At 46.6% G+C, this 19,708-nt stretch overlaps 2 protein-coding genes across 2 annotated transcripts in view; one reads left to right on the top strand and one right to left on the bottom strand.

Annotated features, from left to right (window-relative positions):
- The window catches only part of TMEM94 (transmembrane protein 94), a 50,017-nt gene extending 43,746 nt beyond the window's left edge, over window positions 1-6,271 (bottom strand). The window contains exon 1 of the mRNA XM_050319178.1: window positions 6,167-6,271. The gene's annotated coding sequence lies outside the window, so the exon portion shown is untranslated. The remainder of the gene's footprint in view (window positions 1-6,166) is intronic.
- A 7,217-nt stretch (window positions 6,272-13,488) lies between these two features.
- Window positions 13,489-19,708, top strand: part of GRB2 (growth factor receptor bound protein 2) — a 49,571-nt gene continuing 43,351 nt past the window's right edge. Inside the window, exons 1-2 of the mRNA XM_050319203.1 lie at window positions 13,489-13,651; window positions 18,400-18,607. Of these exons, the coding sequence (XP_050175160.1) occupies window positions 18,530-18,607 (78 nt within the window). The 5' untranslated portion in view covers window positions 13,489-13,651; window positions 18,400-18,529. The remainder of the gene's footprint in view (window positions 13,652-18,399; window positions 18,608-19,708) is intronic.

Genomic DNA, 19,708 nt, shown 5'->3' with positions numbered 1-19,708 from the left:
GGCAGGATTTCTGCACTGCCCTCAGTGACATTCTGGTTCAGGCAGCAAACTGAAATGTGATCCTGAATGCAAAACACGCCGTTCCTTAGAGTTCAAGGCACATCATCAGCATGCTTGGGAACACCACCCTGAAGTCCTTCAGCGCTGGGAAGCAGGAAATACAACAAGGGTGTTAAAAAGATGAAAGATTGTTTGAACGAGTGAATATTCCTTATTTAGAGGCATTCTAAAAGCTGTTATAATGGACAATATAACAAAAGCTTGTGAAAATAATCAGTGGTGCCTGCAGCACTCTTTCATCACCATACATGCTCAGGGCTTCTCCAAAATTTTAACAAACTGACCTGAAGCCCAGGAGCAGATTGGTTTTTCTCACATCCCCAGTTTAAGGCACCAGCAATGGTTAGATTTTAGACATTTCACACACAGAAAGCAAGAAGGTAAGTCTTTCCTCTGCCAATCTGGATACACAAAATGAGGACAATGTTTCACAAATGGGTTTTCATTTAATCCCAGTAGGTTGGGATATCTTAATATGAGGATAACTGAAGCTAAGAGCAAAGACAGGCTACAACAACAAACCAACCTCTCTCAGTTTCTGTACCTGGACTGGCACTGGAGCCACATAAAATATGATTTGTGTGCTTGGTTTCAAACACAGAATCTATCAAAATAAAATGTCTGCAAGAATTATGTCATTCCAACCAAAAAAAGCTCACATGCATTACAGAGGTCTTGCAAACACTCAGAAAACAGCTTCACACAATGAGGGTGAAGCAGTTAACAAATGCTGGGGGCAGTCTGTATATCCACAGAGTTGTGCATCCACTCACTCCAGCCCCTGCAAGGTCCTTGAGTGCTCCCCTCCCAGACTCCTGTTTCAGGGACTCCTGTAATTCCCACCTCCAGATGTGTCTCTCCATCATCCCTGCCCTGCTGCAGGGACTCACCACCCTCTGGATCCATCCCAGGGGTTCTGTGCACTACTATTCCACACTGGAGTATCTGCCTCCCTCTGCCCTCCCTGTTCTTATCTCTCCTGTGTCTGCCCAGGCAATTAGTCCGGGTGACACGTTACACTCTGCAGGACAGAAACCAAGTGGGGCTGCTTTGCTGGGACATGTTAGAGGGCGTCAAGTGTTCAGACAATCAGAGATGCCTGGAGCTGTGCTTGCTCTAATCAGACACCACAGACTCCCAGTGCAGCCAGTTTACCCCTTCCACTTTCCCAGCACACTCCATCCCCCTCGGGATTTTCATGCCTAGAGCAGTTTGTGAAGCCTGGAAATGGCTGGATGTGGTGTTCAGGTGTCAGCACGCTGCATTCAGCCTGAGAAATATTTCCAAATCATTGGGTAAGAACGAAACCAAACACAGGGTTCACCAAACAAGCCAGTGCATAAATCCCTACCAGCAAGCCAACTGTCTGGAAGTCCTGTATGCCAAACTCAGCCAATGTTAGCCCATAGCTGTGGGGAGAGGTGTGCAGTCCACTTCAGAATATCTCTATTTTATAGGAAATAATTAATTCAGTGCCTGGGTTGCCATGTGTATCTGATATCCAGACCTTTTCATATCAGCAAATACATTCCCACCCCCACAAACTCATTTCTGTTTGGAAGTGCCCTGAATAAGTCTTGTAGCTTGATCTGAGTATCAACAGGTGCTTGAAACATCCCTCTGAATAGCAGAAACAGAACTTTACAATAGTCCATTCCCCCTTTTCTTTACCTAATCACCTTCTGAATAACACTGTCTTACACAGGCAGTGTATTATACAGGTAAAAATATTATGCTTCAGATTCTCCTTTGAAATCCAAGGATTTCAAACCACAATAACTCAACCAAACCTCACAACATCAGCATGAGGTATCAGTGTTGAAATTTAATAAGAAACTATACAGCATGATCTATTACTTACAGAACTTACAAAACAACTAGCAAACAGAAAGATCAGATAATTATAGAATCTATAGACACTTGGAAAGAAAATGTGTTTCAGAAGCTGCTGTCTTTAGGGAGAAAAATAAATCAACCTAATGATACTGTTTTCCCCAAAGTGTTCAGTCACTGATGCTTTCATGTTATTTACTGAAAATTCCCAACACAGATTAGTCTATGAAAAATGATGGGGAGTGTGAACATTTCTTGCTGCCAAAAGTGAATTCCTCAAGAACAGAAGCCTGATCTGTCACCGAGAATAGAAACACGGGGGAACAGATAATAACCAAAAAAAGCAGCTGCCTTGGAGAAAACAGCTTCGGTTTGGGCTGATTGTTTTGATACCAGCAGAACCATACGGCCTCCTACTCAGGAGGAGCTGATGGCTGCCTGATAATTTGCAACAAAGGCACATTTGCTGACAAATGGGCTTCCAAAGGTGCATCAAGTGATCCCGTCAATTGCTTTGAGACCCACTGAGAGCGCAGAATAATTACAGTGAGGGAGCTGGCAGCCACGCTCCTTGGCCTCAGTTTGTGCTTATGAAAAAAAAAAACTTGTTAAAATTTGGGCCAGCTAAACATGCTCTGCCTCAATAACCCCTGACTGCAGACAGGGATGTGCATATCTGCTTCAGAGGGAGACTGTGAAGTAATGTATTAGTATCTGTAAAGTGAGATCTTCTCGATTTGTGCTGTATATGTGCTAAGTATTATCAACTCAGCAGCAGTCAAATATCTCATTCGAGCCTGGCTGGGAAGAATCAGGAGCTGATTTCACACAGGCTCCGCTTCCCTTCCTAAATTCAGAAGATTTGGAGAGAGATATATTCTGCATTGAATCAGGAACAGGATTAAACTTGAAATGAACTTAAAAGTTTGTCTTCAACTGACAAGTGTGCCTTTCGGAGGTAAAATTACTCTTTGTTTAAACCTTACTTGCTGAGAGCTTTCCAGTAAAAGAAAATATCTCTGACTCCTTCCTTTTTTCTTCAGCACATTCAGGGCTTGCACATTGGACTGTTTCAAAAGACAGTTGGGGCTTAAAATAAAACCTGAGCAACAAAGAGGGAGAAGGGGAGTAAGGAATGACTTTGGAACATTTGTAAGAGTCAGTCCTTCAGTTTACTTGCAAGATTAAGATTGGTAAAACAAGATGTTCCACAATTGAAAGAACACTTTTGTTTTTGTTTTAATTTTGTTCTGGTGAGTTGAGAAGCAACTGATCAAAAGAAGTATGATCAAAAGAACGATCAAACTAGTTTAGTCTACTATACTGTTTCCACAGGGGCTGATACTGTTTCAAATTAAGGTATTGTAAATCTGAAGAATATTTGCTGTGTTCCTATTTCCTTACTTGGTTAAAAAGAGAAAAGAGTGTTTGGGAATAAAAGGATTGCTTTATTTTTTCTGCTTCAGGTACTGCCTGCCACAGACAGACACATCATGTAGAGAGTGTGGATTAAAGTGAAGTATGCAACAAAAGGCACAATTCTGAAAGGTTTAAGAGCACCTCCAGCTCCCACAGAAGGATGAGACATCATCTGTATTGTGGCACCATGTCTTGAATGACAACTAGAAAATGTTACAGCAAATCTATGGGTGAATTCACTGCAAAAGTGACAGCTGTCATTCATCATCATGGCACTGGTTATTATGGTAACCAGGATTGTATAACTACCTCCATTTAAAAAGGAATAATTCTGAAATCCTAGAAAACCACAAAAAGGCAGTGGCCCAAAATAAAATAAAAAAAGCTTGTGCTGTATTTATAGGAATTTCTAGCAAACCAATTTTTGCTGATATACACTGACTCACAGATAAAAGTGCAGCCTTTTCTCTCCATTCCAGTTTACAAATAAGGGTGTTGTATGCTCAGTTGATAGTAAATCTAAGGGAAAAAAAAACCCAAAACATTCTTACACCAGCATTTGCCATTTGGAGATATTTAACAAACACCATGCCATGGGAAGGTGTTTTCAGAGAGTTCCCCAGAGCAGGCCCAGCACCTGAAGAACATGAAGATCAAGCTCCTCCATTCATTCAAAGCACAGCACAGCCCTTCTGTAGGAAAGACACAGAGCAGTTCAGCAGATTGCGTACTTTGTTATTCTCACAACAAGCCCCATGAAAGTTTTATGATGAACACGTGTAGGATGAACAGTGTCTAGAAACAGGGCAGTGAGCTGCCTCACTCTGCTGTGAAAGGAAAACAGCAGCTCCTTAAGAACTTGTCTCCACTATTCACTCAAGAGCATTCCAGAGATCCAAAGTGCCCTATTTAGTGCACAAACTGTCCCGTGCATTATCACAGATCCCATCCCACCCCAGGCAAACGCTGCTCCCGCAGGTCTGGGTGAAGGACACAGGTCTGGGGGCAGGACGATGCTGCCCCAGCCCAGGACACTCTCTCTGGCCCAACCCTACAGAAGGACTTGTCTTTTGGCCAATCCCCCATGGCCCCTGGCCCTGCTCCCACCCAGCCACAGGGGGATAGAAACCCTCTCAACCCACCTCTTCCTAACTTGGGCTGTGCCTCTGCCTGAGACAGGCAGGGCTTTGAGTGCTGTGGTGGCTTCCAGCACCTTGTTTGGGTAGGAGTGAGAGATCCCAGAGACTTAAACAGAGCTGTAATGTGAAGATTAGAGGACGAAGGTTTGTTTTTCTGGTTCCAACTGAGTAGCAATATTGATTTGTTTTGTGACTGAGGCTAAAAGCACTAATACCTTAATCCTCTCATCAGGTAAAAAATGTTGGCGAGGTGTTTATTTAAGAGGCCGTGGTTAAGAAGAATATGTAAATTTTTTCACATGCTTGAGTAAAAGATAGGAGAGAAATATAAACCACTCCTCTAAAGAACAAAATATATCTTGCACAAAACCAGCATCGTGTAGCTATTTTTATGTATGCCTACAGTAAGTAGGCTTCTTAGAAAGTAAATTTAGTTTCCTTCCTAGGTTATTCACATTTTGCTGTATCTCAGCAAGCCCTGTAGTTTAATGCAGTACAGCAACTGTTGAGTAACAGTTTGTTTATATAGAAACCCACATTTCTAAGCAACCTAAAGTGTTTCACAGAACTCATGTACTACGATGCTATTGTACCTCATTGTGTCTGAGCTGTCTGTTCAACGAGGAGCTTTATTCTACAATTGTTGGGGGAAATAATATGATTTTAGACAAGCATGCCTTAGTAGCTTCCTTTTCTCAGAAAGTGTGAAAATATCTACTACTGGGTAGCTGCCTCAGGAAGATGGATGGGTGCTTATGCTCTCTGCTGCTATCTTGGTAACTTTTAAGACTGATAAGACAAACTTAAAGAAATTCTTCTGTTGTACAAAATTTCCTGTGAAAACTCAGTGAGTTTTAAATGTGTAACTAAAACACTGTCCGCTCCTACCTGTGGATTTTTCCTTCCTCTCCACCAGTGTCCTGGGTAGATAGTATCATCTAAGACAAACTTCTCATGCTTTATGTGTTTTTAACCAGGATTCATTAGGCTTTTCCTTATCAATAATGGCCCATGTTACCCTGACAGGAGAAAGCTCCCGAACAACAGACGAGCAGAACCCAAGAACTACACGGATCACAGCTTTTGGAAGCAGAACAGGTGGACGTCTGGGGGCCAAAACCAAGCGCGCCACGAACTTCTGCTCACCAAAACACTGCCAGGAGAGAGGTGCGGGGGTGAAAACACCGGCTGAGCGGGGGCTGCTCTCCCGGCTGTCAGGGGGGTCTGGACAAAACCTGGTGGTTTTAGCCAGAATTTGGGACCAGGCACTAAACCTTTATGCGGGGGGCGAAGGTGCAGCTGCTCCGAGCGCTCCCGCAGCTCCCGGGCACCCTCGGGTACCCCTCGGCCTGGATGCCCGGGGGATGCTCCGCGCCCGGTGCCCCCGGGGGATGCTGCCGGAGCCTGCCCCGCCGCTGCGGGAATAGCCCCGCCGTTGATCCGAGACGCTAACACGTGTTTGCAGTGCCTTTTCTTTTTTGTCTTTTTAGTTTGTTTGTTTGTTTTAGTTTTTTTTTTAAAATGTCCTCTCCCTTCTAACCTGTTTGGTAACGCTCCAGCGCGGTGCCGGGGAACGGGGCCGCGGGGCTGCGGGACCGCCGCCGGCTGCGCCTCGGGCCTCCTCCCAACCACGGCAGCCGAGGGTGAGGGCTCCCCGGCCGCGCTCCCCGGCGGGCCGGAGCCCGGCCCTGCCCCGCCGCCCGGCCCGTACTCACCCGCCGCGCCGGGCGCTGCCGGCGGCACCGCTCGCCCGCCGGGGCCGCCATCACGGTCACTGGCAAGCGGGACGCCCCGGCTGCGGGGGACCCGCGGGGGCGCTTCGGGGCTGCCGCAAGAAGCCGCTGCCTGGTTGGTGCGAGCCCGCGCGGCCGCCCGCACGCCGCGCGCTGATTGGCTCGGGGCGGGTGGCGCGCGAAGCCGAGCGCCCGCCCTGGCGGCGGGTCCGGGCGAGCCGTGAGGGGAGCGCGGGCGGGACGGGCGGCAGCGCTGAGGGGGCGGCGGGCGGGGCGGCGACCCCGGGCAAGGGGCACCCTGAGGCGGCCGGGGGGTGGTCGGGGGACAGTGCTCAGGGGCAGCGAAGTGACTCTGGCGTGGGGACGCGGGAGGGCATGGGGAGAGAGCCCCAGAGCGGCGCGTGGCCCGAGGCTCCGTCCCCTTGGCGAGGGCGGGCCGCGGTGGGTGCCCCACGGAACGGGGTCAGGGAGAAGGGGCATCCCTTCGCCGGGGCTGTGCCGCCACAGGAGGAGGTGACACCCGCAAGAGGAGGGTGACACCTGCAGATCTCCCTCTGAAAAGCCACTTTTGCCGTCGAGAAGCAGCGGACTGGCGGTCTGGGGAGCCGCGAGGTGCAAGGAACGCGCTGGGTGCCAGGGGCACAGGAAACCTTGGCAGGAGCGAGCACGCAAACCTACCGAGCCGATAATCTGTCAGGAAATCTAAGCCTCTGCAGGACCTGGAAAGGAAGCCAGGGGCGTGAGGCAGAGATGTCCCAGTGCTGTGCCTCTGCATGCAGAGATTTGGGGTTCTCCTCTTTGACTGGGTAAACTTAAAAAGATGAGTGTTCCTCAGCTTTAACTCCTTCCCTGTTCCTGTAATTCATTGTGGAGCTTGTATTTATTATCCCAGGTTGTGATGTGAGAGTTCCATGTGAGATGATATCTTGTTAAAAAAACTCATTAGCAGGCTAAACTACAGATGCTAAAGCCTGGTGCAGTTGTCTGCAATTTTATGGCAATCAGTTGTACAAAGAGCTTAAGCTCTGTGCTGCTTTCCCTGCAAATGCAATTTAGAACAAGAATGTAGCATTTTGGGAGTGAACTCTGCACTCCTTTGGGACAGTTTGCTTTAGCAGTGTCTGGATACAGTGCAGGATTCTACAGGTGTGATTTCAGCTCTTTTAAGGGCAGTCTAAATTTTGGTGAGGAGAATGAAGGCCATGGAATTCCTGTTTTTCCCGAGCTTGTTACCCAGAACAATTCCCTAGAACCAGTTTAAAAAAAACCCTACAACACTTGAGTGACACTGAAGGGGTTTTTGGTGTCTTAGAAGTAAATAAAATGACAGGCCTGGGAAATTTATGGTGTAGTTTAGAGACAGTGCAAGGAAAGGGAAGGAGATAAATGTACAACTGGAATTGTAATAATATAAAATCATGAGTTGTGCTTAGTGTTGCACAAGCATCTCCATAGTTCCTCTTTAGATTGTTCCACCCCAATAAAATCTACTGAGTTACCAGAAGGTTTTAAATAGAAGCTCAGAGTAAAGATACATTTGGAACAGAGCTCTGGAGTCTGGATTTTCTTTCCTCTGCCACTGATTCCCTGTGGGTCTTAAATAAGCCCCTAATACACCCTGTTTTCACTCACAGGTGCACTGTGTATAGAACTTCTGTCAATGAAATGTGCAATTACAGGGGCTGACAGGCTGGACCTTTAACCTGTTTGTGCCTTTATTTCCTCCTTGGTAAATCTGACCTAACTGCTCACCTCGGGGCTTTAGGGACTTTGTGCTTGCATTGCACCTTGGGATTAACTGAAAACGTTTTCAAAATGCATTATTACAGGGGTGGTTGGAGGAGCAGAAACACCCTCGGATCGGACAGTGTTGCTACAGATTCAGAAATAAGACAGGTGCCCAGAGAGCATTTCCCCTATGTATTCTAATACTGGATGGCAAACTCAAAAGGGGAGATGAAGTACTCAAGAGGCACTAAACTTCTAGGATTTTTGGATCTGAGAACTTTGCTGTAAAGACCTGTTCTATAAAACTCTGTCTTATATTAAGTCGTCATCCCCTCTATTTTTTAATATTACAGAACTGTGAATGAATGGTCTAAAGGTAAACAAGGTCACGTTAGTTTGCAGCCGCTGCAGAGCGGAGCGGTCTGACAGAGCTCCCTTTCCTGCTCCCCAGGTCTCAGCGCAGGGATCCGCCGGCTCCTCCTGGGGCCGCGACATATGGGCAGGGACGGGCTGGCTTCGCCGTGAGCTTCCGCCTCGGAGCGCCCCGACGGATCCAGGGGGACTATTTGACCTCCCTGCATGTGCCTTTCAGTCAGCCCTTCGTCAGCGTGGCTGCTGCGGGTAGAGCAGACATGAACGTCTCAGTAGGACCGCTTTAAAGCAGGTATTGTATGCAAAAAAAACCCCAAAATCTTTCTTTGCCTCTGTCTTTCTTTCTTTTTTTTTTTTTTTTTTTTTTTTAATTAAGCTCTCCGACGGCACGTTGAAGTTTGTATTTTAATATTTGAGGAGTAACATTTCTGAATAGTAGTGCAAATTAATACAATTAAATCGGTGAGAAAATCCTGTATTGTTTAGAACAGGCAGGTGCTGTTTGTCTGATTCTCCCACCCCTTTGCACGTTTTTGACAGATGCTAAGAAATTACCATATTTCTAACGTGTGTAATGATAAGAGGAATTAAAAGGGGAAGACTGATACAAAAGCTGTCTGAGTCTTGAAAATTAAAAGCAGTAGCTGAGTTGACCAACACCTTTACCAAAGCTGAAGGGAAGGTAGTATTTCATTTTAGCTGAATTTTATTACTTCCCAGCTCCTGTGTATCGCTTTATAAATAAGGGAGATGCACTTAATTCAAGGTCTAATTATAAAAAAATGAGATGAGATATTCCTCAAAAGAGAAAGATTCTGCCTTTTAGTAATAAAGGGCATCTGCTTTGTTTTTCTCCAAACTGAAAGGTAATTGAACTGACAATTCCAAGCTGTCCTGAAAATGACAGAGTACTGAACTGGGAGTAGGAAGAAAGCAGAAGCCCTTTTGTACTAAAGAAAGGGCAGATGACACACTACAGTTGGATGTGCTTCTCTTTTACAGATTTCTTTCAGAGCTTAAGCAGCTCTGGATGACCCCAGCCAACAGATTTTATTGTTTAATTTCTTAATGTCAGCAATGGCTATTGCCGGTCCCAGATAGAGCAGCTTTTTCTACATAGTCATTTTTGTAATAATCTTGTCTTTTCTTCTTTGTGTCCATAGAAGCACATGTGGTATGGAAAGGAATCTGCTTTTATTGCCGAGCTTTAGCGTAAGACTCATGGGTGGGTTTGGTTTGGACCTTTGTTCTGCTAGTTTTCAGGCTAAGTTAAGTTTTCTTGTCTCCTGGTCTACAAAAGCCAGAAGAGCCCCTGTTTGTCACATGGTGATTAAGCTGCTTCACAAGTGCTCTTGAGATCTGTAAGGAGTAAAACTGCGAGGCTGTTTTGGCAGATCAGCTGTTCTGTCTGGGTCACAAGCACCAACACTTATTTACTGCACTGGGGCAGATTCACAGAGACAGTTGTGATAACAGTTCAGTGTGTGTGACAAGTCAGGGCAGAGCACTGGAAGGGTTTCAGCTGCCTGATGGTTACAGCAAGGCTCAGAAGGTAAAAGCTATTCATTCTCTTCCAATGCTGTGTCACTAGTTATTGTATGGCTTTGGGCAAGCCCTCTATGCCTCTGTTTCCCTGTTTGCAGAACATGGATATTTGTATGTTTTATGTGTATAAATCTGTTCTCTGTTATTACACATCTACCCCTTTGATATTGTTGCCTTTAGTGCCAACACAAAGTTGCAAATCAAAATGAAACTAAATAGCCAATATACAACAGTTACCCCATCCCTTCACAATCCCGCTCTCTGAAGAACAGGCACAGAAAACATATTTGGACAGGTTTTTTTTTCCTTAGCTTTGCTGTCTGATTCCCTAATTAGTCCTGTCACAAAGCATTCCAAATATGGACATGTGGGGAAATCCTACAGATCAGAAACCTAGCTCTTGAATTAAGGATTTAGAGAAACACCAGTAACCAGTTAAGTCTTGTGGACTCCCGTAAAAACCCTCTCGGTGCCCATTTTAATACACAGTGACAAAGGAAGTGAATTTGTTGCCCCTTCTGTAAGTGGCACCTGCAGCTCTGTTCCATTTGCAGGCCTGATTTTAGAACATCACTGTTAGGTTTTTTTCAGGGTATTTGGCATCTTCTGGAGCAGGTCATATTTGTTGCTCCTTGGTTGCATCAGGCACGTTTGGCAAAGCAACTTCCACTCCAAGACAGACCCAAATATCTAGTACACGGCATACTTTGGGATTTTATGGATCCTGTCCCTGCTTTGATTATTACACTGAGGCCAACATGGGTTGATCTGAGAGGGAAAAGGCACAAAGGTAATTCTCATGCAACAAATATCAACAGCCCCATCCCCTCTTTGCTGTGCCTGCATTCCTGGCATTCCCCCCTTTGCCGCACCCACTGTATTCCCGAGCATCCCAGACAGAGGTGTAGAGCCAGGCAGTCCCCCCCAGCTGTCAGAACAGCCTGGTGGCTGTAAATTTTCAGCTTGGAGGAAAACTGATCAGGGCCTGTCTACACCTCTCCCTACATTCCCCATGACCAGTTGTCTGAATTGTTTTCCACGGGAGGAAGCTTTGTGTCCTGGTTCATGTCCGGGCTGCTTAGAGACAACTTACACACAACACACACAGTGGTGCGGTATCTGAACTGGGGCAGTTTGATGCACAACCACAACAGGAAAGTTTGAGCATCTTCAGAGGGGCTGAGCCAGGCAGGGGTTTGCTTTAAAAAAAAGGCACTGCAGTTCTCTGAGAGCAGGAAATGCGTCAGAGGAAGAAAGGTGCACATTAGCCATGGATTTTATTACAATTATTGTGCCAGATGCTGTTCAAAAAAAAACACTGCAAGACAAAGTTCCTTAAATTGTCAGTAGTGTATTGTAGTTTGTGATGATCACAGATCCTCATGTCTGAGGAGAAAGGGCTTAGGAACATAATATTAATATGAATATTCCAAGCAGCAGTTTTAAACCTTGAGTAGCTGCTCACCACATTTTAACAAATATTCCTCTGATCTATTTGATAGCACACCCCATACATTTATTTCCCCAGAGTGCTCTGAGAAGTTTAAAAAGGTATGCAAAAGAAATGTCAGACACCAAGATATTTCTTACCTTCTTAAAATACTCAGAGCTAATCTCGGATTATATTCTATCACCATGAGCTGTTGTAGAAAATTCAAGCTATTCTTAGACTACAAGAAACAAAAACTTGAAATTGATCCTTTAGCAAAACAATGTCCCTGTTGCCTTTTTCACCCTTGCTCCCAGCTATGTCATGATTTTGGTTTTGCTGCAGTAAAGCTGCACAGGTTGTGCACGGTAAGTTGTGTATTTTTCTAAAGTACTGTTTGCGAGCTGGGAGAATGATCTACATGAACTGGTTTGCAAGCCACTCCTCAGTCAGGAATATCTTTCTCTGACACTCTGATCTCTGCTATCTCTGAAATTTGGTGCTTGTTGGATTTTCTAGGACTGCCCTTTTACAGCCAGGCAGCTGCAGCCCCATAAAGGAGCTGTCATTCAACTGGCAGCTGTTGGCCATAGCTGGCTTTGCAACTCCAGCTAAAAGTAGCCCCTCTAACTTTTCTGTAAGTTAAATAACATCTCAGAAGGCTTACTGAGAACTTCTGAATCCCCATTTTGAGGTCATACATGAAACCAGAGATTCTGTAGGGCTGTTCTGGGAACAAGTACCGGGGACTTAAGGGATCTTGGAATCTAGCTCGGATTTCATCAGTCTTTGTGTCACCTTTCTGCATCCTCAGAAAGAATGTCTGAAACATTTGTAACATCCTCAACTCCTAAAGCTCCTTTTCTCCACCCTTTCCAATTTTTGAATGAAGTATTGGGAGAATTCACACTCTCCTCCAGTACCCAAATCTGGGAATAAGTTAAATCCCTGTAAGTCCAATGCCATGAGGATGAGAAAATGGTCTCACTAAGCGTTTAAGCCATACATTTCATCCCAAAATAACCTCTCAGGAATCTTTCTCAAGCTGCTTAAGCATTTAGAATGGGAATGTTAGCGGGGAATGTTTGCCGAACATGGTTTGTAAGCCAAATTGCATGAGGTTGTGGTATATTTTCTGATCTTTAGTCTTGGTGTGGATGTAATTACCTTTGGTCTCTAGAGCCACAGTAAAGTTTTTTTTATTCAGTGGCTTTATCAAGGGATTGAGGCCTGATGTTTACCTGAGACACTGCTTTACTGCACGTTGTAATTAGAGTATTTTCAAGCCAAAAGAATGTCAGGAGGGTCACCCAGGCAAACCCTGGCATTAGTCACCTGTGCAATGTGAATTTTGCCCTCTGTGCACCTTGTAATTGCAGTGTGTGATCACAGTGTTTATTCCTGCAGCACGAGCGCCATAATCATTGCTCATTGCTCGTGAGGGGTGGCAGGTGGCAAATAATGGCTCTACGGGGTGTGTTCTTTGCTCTGAGCTCGGGGAGCAGCTCCACACCCTTCAGTGCCAGCTCGGCTGTATTGCTGGAATGGAGTTTTCCCTGGTAGTTACAGGAGCTTCTAAAGTGGTTTGTCCTTGCTGGCTCCATGGTGTGGTAGGTGCCCTGTCTGACAGATAAGCGGAGACACAGAGAAACTGGGCAAATACTTTGCACAAAGATGGAGTGGGTTCACCTCTGGAAACCCGTGCTCATGGCCTACTCCCCGGGGTGTTAACAGAGAATCACAGACTCAGTTAGCTTGGAAAACACCTCTGAGACCATCGAGTCCAACCTATGACCTAACACTACCCTGTCGTACAGACCATGGCACCGAGTGCCACGTCCAGTCTGTCCTTAAACACCTCCAGGGACGCGGACTCCACCACCTCCCCGGGCAGGCCCTTCCAATGTCTAACCACCCTTTCTGTGAAGAAATTCCTCCTCGTGTCCAGCCTAACCCTCCCCAGGCGCAGCTCAAGCCCGTGTCCTCCCGTCCTGCCGCTGGCTGCCTGGGAGGAGAGCCCGGCCGCCGCCCGGCTACCACCTCTTTTCGGGTCTATCGCACGGCCCGCGCTGCTCAGGTGCTACATCTGCTACACCTCCTCGGCGCCGGCTCCGCCAGCACTCCCGCAATTCCCGGTGGCTCCCGGTCATTCCCGGTGGCTCCCGCGGCTGGGGCGGGCAGCGGGACACGCGCACGCGCGGGGCGTGGCGGGGGCGCTGCCGGGGCTGCTCTCGCGAGAGCCGCGGCGGGGCGGGCGGTGCGGGAGCGGCGGGCGGGGGGCCGGGCCGGGCCGGGCAGGAGCGGCTGAGGCGGCGCTGGAGCGGCGGCCGGGCCGGGCCGCGCGGGGCCGGGGCTGGGGCCGGGCAGGCGGTGGGAGCGCCCAGCGCTGCGCGGTGAGTGCGGCGGGCCGGGCGCGCAGCCCTGCGAGCCCTCGGTGCTTGGGTGGGGAGGGGCGGCGGGGGGGGCGCACACACCGAGCCCCCGGTGCCGCGGCCTGCGCTCCGCGCTGGGAGCCGCCTCAGCGGCCCCGGGCCTCTGCCACCCCTGGGGGTGGAGTAAGGTCTGCGCTGTAGAGGCGTTGTGTGCTCGGCAGGAGCCCCAGCTCAAATACCGCTCCGGGCTGGGCACTCCTGGGCCGGGGCTCATTTTGGGGCTTTTTCCTCTGCTGTGCAGTGTGCTCTGCTCGTGGCTCTTGGGGCTTATCTTTACTATTCCCTAAAAAGCGCTCCGTAACTTTGCGCTGCTCCCAGAGGTTAACAAGCTGAGCACCCTGTAGGCAGGATAACACCCCTACCTTTGTGTCTCCAAACGCCTTTCGGGTCGTGCTTCAGACGTGAGTTTCTGGGATGGAGAAGGACATGTTTCTCGGAGCCTCTTCCTTCTTTTCTGAGCTTCCTGCCTGACGTTCAGTGTTGGTTTTGTGGGGGTAAGGTTCGACTTGCCAATATAGCTTCAAATGATCTCTGAAGACAGTGATGCAGTCTTGTTAACTCCCACAACATCTGACTCAGACATGTCTTTTATAACCTAAAGAGAAAACTGTTCTGCAGCACAGCTAATAATTGCGAGAGCAATTCATAGATACCGTGCTTAGGGAAGTTAATTCCTTGTTTTAAAAATTATTAAATGCCTGAGGTCAAGGGACAAAATCTGAAGGATCACAGATGGTTAATCTTCTTCAAACATGGTGCTGTTTGTAATCTATTTCTGTGCAAACTTTGGATATTGAGAATTCGTACCAAAAAAAGACCTTTCAGTTATTATCATCTCTTATGTTGATTAAGTCACTCGGTGTTTTGAGTATTTCATAATGCCAGCCAAGCTCGTGACATTGAAAGCTGCTTTATGCAGTTTAAAATAAGAAAAAAAAAATGTGCTAGCAAATAAGTTTTGGCAAAGGTGAAGTTTTTTGTTACCTGATAAAATGCTTTGATCTGATAAGTATTATCTGTGCTTTGTGCTGTAGCTTAGTTTTGTAAGTGATATTTGCAGTTGTCGTGGTGTGTTCCTTAAGGAACTTGAATGGTTTTAAGCTGGTAGATCATGAGTATCATTTGTGATCCTGAATATTCTGGGGTTTATATGTTGAGAATTTAATTTATATTTTACTTCATTCCTTTATTATGTTATACTTCCTTATTTGGCTAATTTGAATTAATGTTCTGCCCATATAATTTCTGCTTTCTATTCTTTTGTCTAGAGCCTGATACTTCCATTTCTGCATGTCTTCCAGATGATGTATCCACACATTTTTCTCTCCACCACCCTTAGTAATGTTTTTGTCCTAGAACAGCTGATAAAGCTTAGGATCTGATTCTTTCCAAAATCTCCCACTGATTGTATCTTCTTCCTTCCCTCGCTTTGGCTTTTCTAAACTGCCTGTTGTTCTATTCCTGCCTGTTTCACTTTCCAGAAGAGCAGTAAAACAGTGGAAAAGAAACAATGAGAAAGCTCTCTCTTGTTTAAAAACCACGCTGTTTGTAAGAGCAATGTAAAAAGCCCACCTTTGCCTGTGTGGCTTTTGAAATATGTTGAAAAGTGCATGAGAATTATTTCCTGTTGGCCACACCAGAGAGTTTTGTATTTATAATTACTTATATTCCATCCTGAACTGCAGCACTACTGCTGATGAGCATTTATTGCCTTTTCATTCTCTCCCCCCCTCTATTTTTTTTTTTTTTAAGAGCAAAGGAAGCGTCTTGCTTTAAGTCACAGTAAGGTGAGAAGTATTGATATTCTGAGAAATCTTAGTCATTTCTCTAGCAAGATCACCTGATAATTTTTCTAACATGTAATCGTTGCATTCATCTATTTATTGCCCTGTTATTCATTCATACCAGTCTTGTTCCATGTGCAGTCTGCTGGGGCTCACTACAGCAATGTGTCCTGCTCTCTGCATGGAGCAAGTACAGCTGTGCTCTCAGTGGGCACAGACCTACCCCAGGAAGCTCATTTTTCCCCTCGAGCAGGTGGTTTGTTCATATTTTAATAACTGTGTGCCTGACTGTGTGTAAGAACTTCTTTAATAAGATTGTGAGCAGCAAATGCTTTCTGAGTGACTTTAAGGGAATTATGTTCCAAGTTTACCTTCCCTGACATTTGCTGTGTAAGTGTCTTGGTTGAATATTTCCACAGCTTTTCCCTGTTTTACATGGAACTTTGTTGCCTAAACTTCAGCTGGGCTTTTGCCTGAAGTCAGGATGGTTAGTTTTGTTCTGGCTTCAGCTGCTGTTAACATTGTAACCTGGAAACATCACTGCTTTATATGCTGACAATATAGGTGATGGTGGTGGTAATCCCAATGCATGTTTAAAGAAAATTGTATGATGAATCTCTTTCATCTTGAACTGTGCTGGAAAATTTCCCAATATTGTGCTGCTGCTAAGCTCAGGGAAATGCCAGTGGAGTTCTTGGAAATGCTGCATCAGTTTCTCTAAAGTAGTTGTCTGTTAACTCCTTCAGTTAAAAAGTAATTCTTAGCTGGTAATGCAGTCCTGGGTAACAATACTTGTGTACCCCAAAGAAAGGAACATTTACCAGCTGAAGTTTCTTTCTTTAGATGTGCCTGAGCCTCTTAATTTGTGCAACTTGCTGTTACATTCTTAGGTTTGGAACTTAGGGTTTTCAAGCTGAGAGGTGTTTGCGTGCCCATATAATCACACACATCTTCACATGTGGTGCAGTGCTGTTAGAAACACTCAGAGGTTGCTGCCAGTGATATTTGTCACTTAAGGAGCAATAGAAGTAGCTGCTGTTCACCATAACGGGTACAGGACAGTGTAAGTGCAAGCGTTGAGCAAACGTTTGCATTTTCCATTGCTTCCTACATGGTCATTCACGGTGCTCCTTGATGTTGCAATAAGGGCAGAAAATTATCAACACCATCAGTTAAAAAACCCCAAGAGGCCAGGTTGGAAAGATGAGGAGATGGTGAACAAAACACAATAGAGGCAGCAAAGGGAAAATACTTCTGGTGAAAGAAACTTATTGTTGCTGTTTGTAGGGGTGTGCTGATGTGGTGTGGAAGACACATCAGAAAGGTGCCTTTTCATCACCTTTGAAAAAAACTTAACTCTTTTAGAATTACCAGTGCAGTTAGGATGATACACTGTATGATTTTAATTATGTGAGCTTGGATACAGTGTATTTATTTCCACCAGTCACAGTAGCACAAGCAGGTTGCTCTCTTGGGATCTTCCTGGCTCATGACAGCCTTGTCAGTCTTGCTGATGTTTCGGTATCGCTGTGTGGGAGGACCAGAGAAATCCCAGAGCTCTGTCCACGTGGGGACTCAGCTAAGCTGGCCTTTTTTTTTTTTTTTTTTTTTAAATCAGGGTAAATCCTGTACATGCCTCTTCTCATTCGGCCAGATTCCTGTGATAGAATCTCAGTTCTGGTGTTTGCCCTGAGCTTCGTTATCCTTTACGGGGAGCTCCAGGTTGGGCAAACATGGGACTCGTGGAATATAAAAGCATGTTAATTGATGAGCTGCATTTATGTAAGGCATGTTTTTCTCCGAAATGAGAAACTACTGTTGCCATCTGCTGCCTTTGCATGCAGCAGGGCTCTTTCTGGGCTGCAACCACAGAGCCTGAATTAGCAGGTGCGTGGGTTCACCAGTGTTTGTCAGATCTCTCCTGTCTTGAATTGTCACTGACAAGTACCAGCTCTCTGCTTGTTCTTTGGGAGGATATTCGTGATGGTTTTTACCTTGTAAACTGTCTATTTTTTTACAGATCGTTTACCTTCTCTGCTATCAAGTGTAGCTGGAGTTACATTAAATCCTCCCTATTATAACCTGAGATTTAAGCCTTTTCAGTGGTTTCAGTGTGTATATGTGCCTTGCCTGGTTTGATGTAATTTCTTCTCTGGGCCCATAAGAGACACACAAACCTTCTGTCTGTCACACTGTGCTTATGAATATTTTTTAACATGTTCTGCTGCTCAAAACCCTGGAATTTCAGGGTGGTTGTTTTTATATTTGAGTGAGCCCAAACTTTTGTCTCTGTGTAATGTTATTTGAGGACACTTTTTGATAGGCATTTCTATTCCAAGAACCCAGCGGCACTCTGCTTTGTCTAACTCGCTGTATGTGGTTCAATCTGCCCGAGCTGTATGAATGGAAGAAATCCATGGATCCCAAGCCATGGGTGCAGGCTGTGTCTCCACACGGGTCTTTCCCAGGGCAGCATGTGAGGGGAGCCGAGCGCATCCCTTCACCCATCGCCGCCCACCTCCCCCACGGGTTGTGGTGGTGGGGACGGCTCGGCCGAGCCCCGGGGCTCTGCCCCCGTTCCATCTCCGGAATCACCGGGGCGAGGAGCGGGAGGATTCCCGTGAGAGGCGGGAGCGGGGCGGACCCGCCCGGCGCGGCTCCCCCGCGGGCAGCGGAGCTCTCTGAGCCCCGGGGCGCGGGTCGGGGCCGGGGCCGCCCCCGGGCCGGGCGGGTTGGTCGCTGGCCGCGGGCCGCGTCACTCGGGGCGGGCCCGGCCGGGGCGAGCGGCGGCGGGAGGAGGCGGCGGGAGGAAGCGGCGGCCGCGCCGCGCCGGGCGGAGGGAGCGGCGCTGGGCGCGGCCCCGGCCATCGATCCGTGCCACTTCCCCTAATGGCCCGTCTCTTCCTCCTCCTCCCCCTCCCCTAGGGCGGATCGTCCCCCGGCCTCCCTGTATGTGAGAGACGGGGCCGGCGCCTCGCACGGAGCCGGGAGCAGCGGAGGCTTCGGGGAGCGCTTCCTGCCCACCGCCCGCACCGCCGGGCGCGGCAGCCCCAGCATGGAAGCCATCGCCAAGTACGACTTCAAAGCTACGGCGGATGACGAGCTGAGCTTCAAGCGGGGGGATATCCTTAAGGTAAGTGGAGGGTGAGGGCTCAGGAGCTTCCTCTTTACCCCTGGGCTCTTCGGCTGCTCTCTGAGTGTCTTCCTGTCCGTCAGACCTGACGCTCTTGTGGTCCCTGGGGAACGCCATCTCCTTTTAATAGGGAGCCTTAAGATCTCCGAAATCTCAGTCACACCTCTCTAAGAGCAGGAGAAGCCGTTTTATTTCAGTATTAAGCATGCATCCCAGTCTCTCAATACTCTCTTCTGAGATTGGAATATTTGAAAACTTAGTCATAAACACGATACCAAATAAGCAGAAGATAATCTCTATGCTGAATTCCCCTTTATGAGAGGAAGCCCCATAAAATAATCTAGATCAATTTGGTATTCCTCTTCTTTACCTCCTGCCAAGGATCCTAATATCAAAGAACAGTGATTGGATTATTTCTCAGTAGATAATCTTTTAGCATCAGACTGTCAAATATTGAAGCTGAGTTTTATCTTCAGTCCTGATGAACTCGAGTGATAAGCTTGTGGCTGAATATTTAATGGATCTGTGCAGATGTAAGTGAATGTTGGAGTACATTAGAGGAATTTTGGTCTGTAGTTCTTTCAATATATCAAAGGCTTTTAAGGCTTCATCTTGACTGTATTGCTGGAATTTGAAAAATGCTCGAATTTCTAAAACTTTAATAAAACTGGACATACAGGACAAGCCTAACATTTTATTTTTTGTTGGGGGGGGGGTAAAATGTGGAAATCCTTAGTGATTTGGCCTCAGTGAAGCATAACTCAGGGCTTTGTTGCTTCCAAGGAACAAGACCATATTGCAGAATGTTTTAATGGAGTTCATTCAGAGTCACTGTTCTCCATAAACATTTACAGTGGTCTTTACCTTCTTAGTGTGATGTATTTAATATTAAAGTATTTTAAGCTGCTTTTTTCTAAAATGCTTTGAGTCAAAGCCATTTTGAGAGGTGCCTCTCTGCAGATGTAACTGTGTGTATGCTGACAAATCAAGTCCTGCAGACCTCAGTGGGATTACTCATCTGCTCAAATTTTTTTGCCAAGGAAGGGCTTGATTTTTAACTACTATTTTAAGATAAGTTGGAAAAAAATAACCTCCATGTAT

The sequence above is a fragment of the Myiozetetes cayanensis genome, unplaced genomic scaffold (genome assembly GCF_022539395.1).
Source record: "Myiozetetes cayanensis isolate MyiCay16 unplaced genomic scaffold, myiCay2020 scf22, whole genome shotgun sequence".
Taxonomy (NCBI): domain Eukaryota; kingdom Metazoa; phylum Chordata; class Aves; order Passeriformes; family Tyrannidae; genus Myiozetetes; species Myiozetetes cayanensis.
The sequence above is the reverse complement of the archived record's forward strand: the minus strand, read 5'-3'. Positions and strand labels throughout refer to the sequence as shown.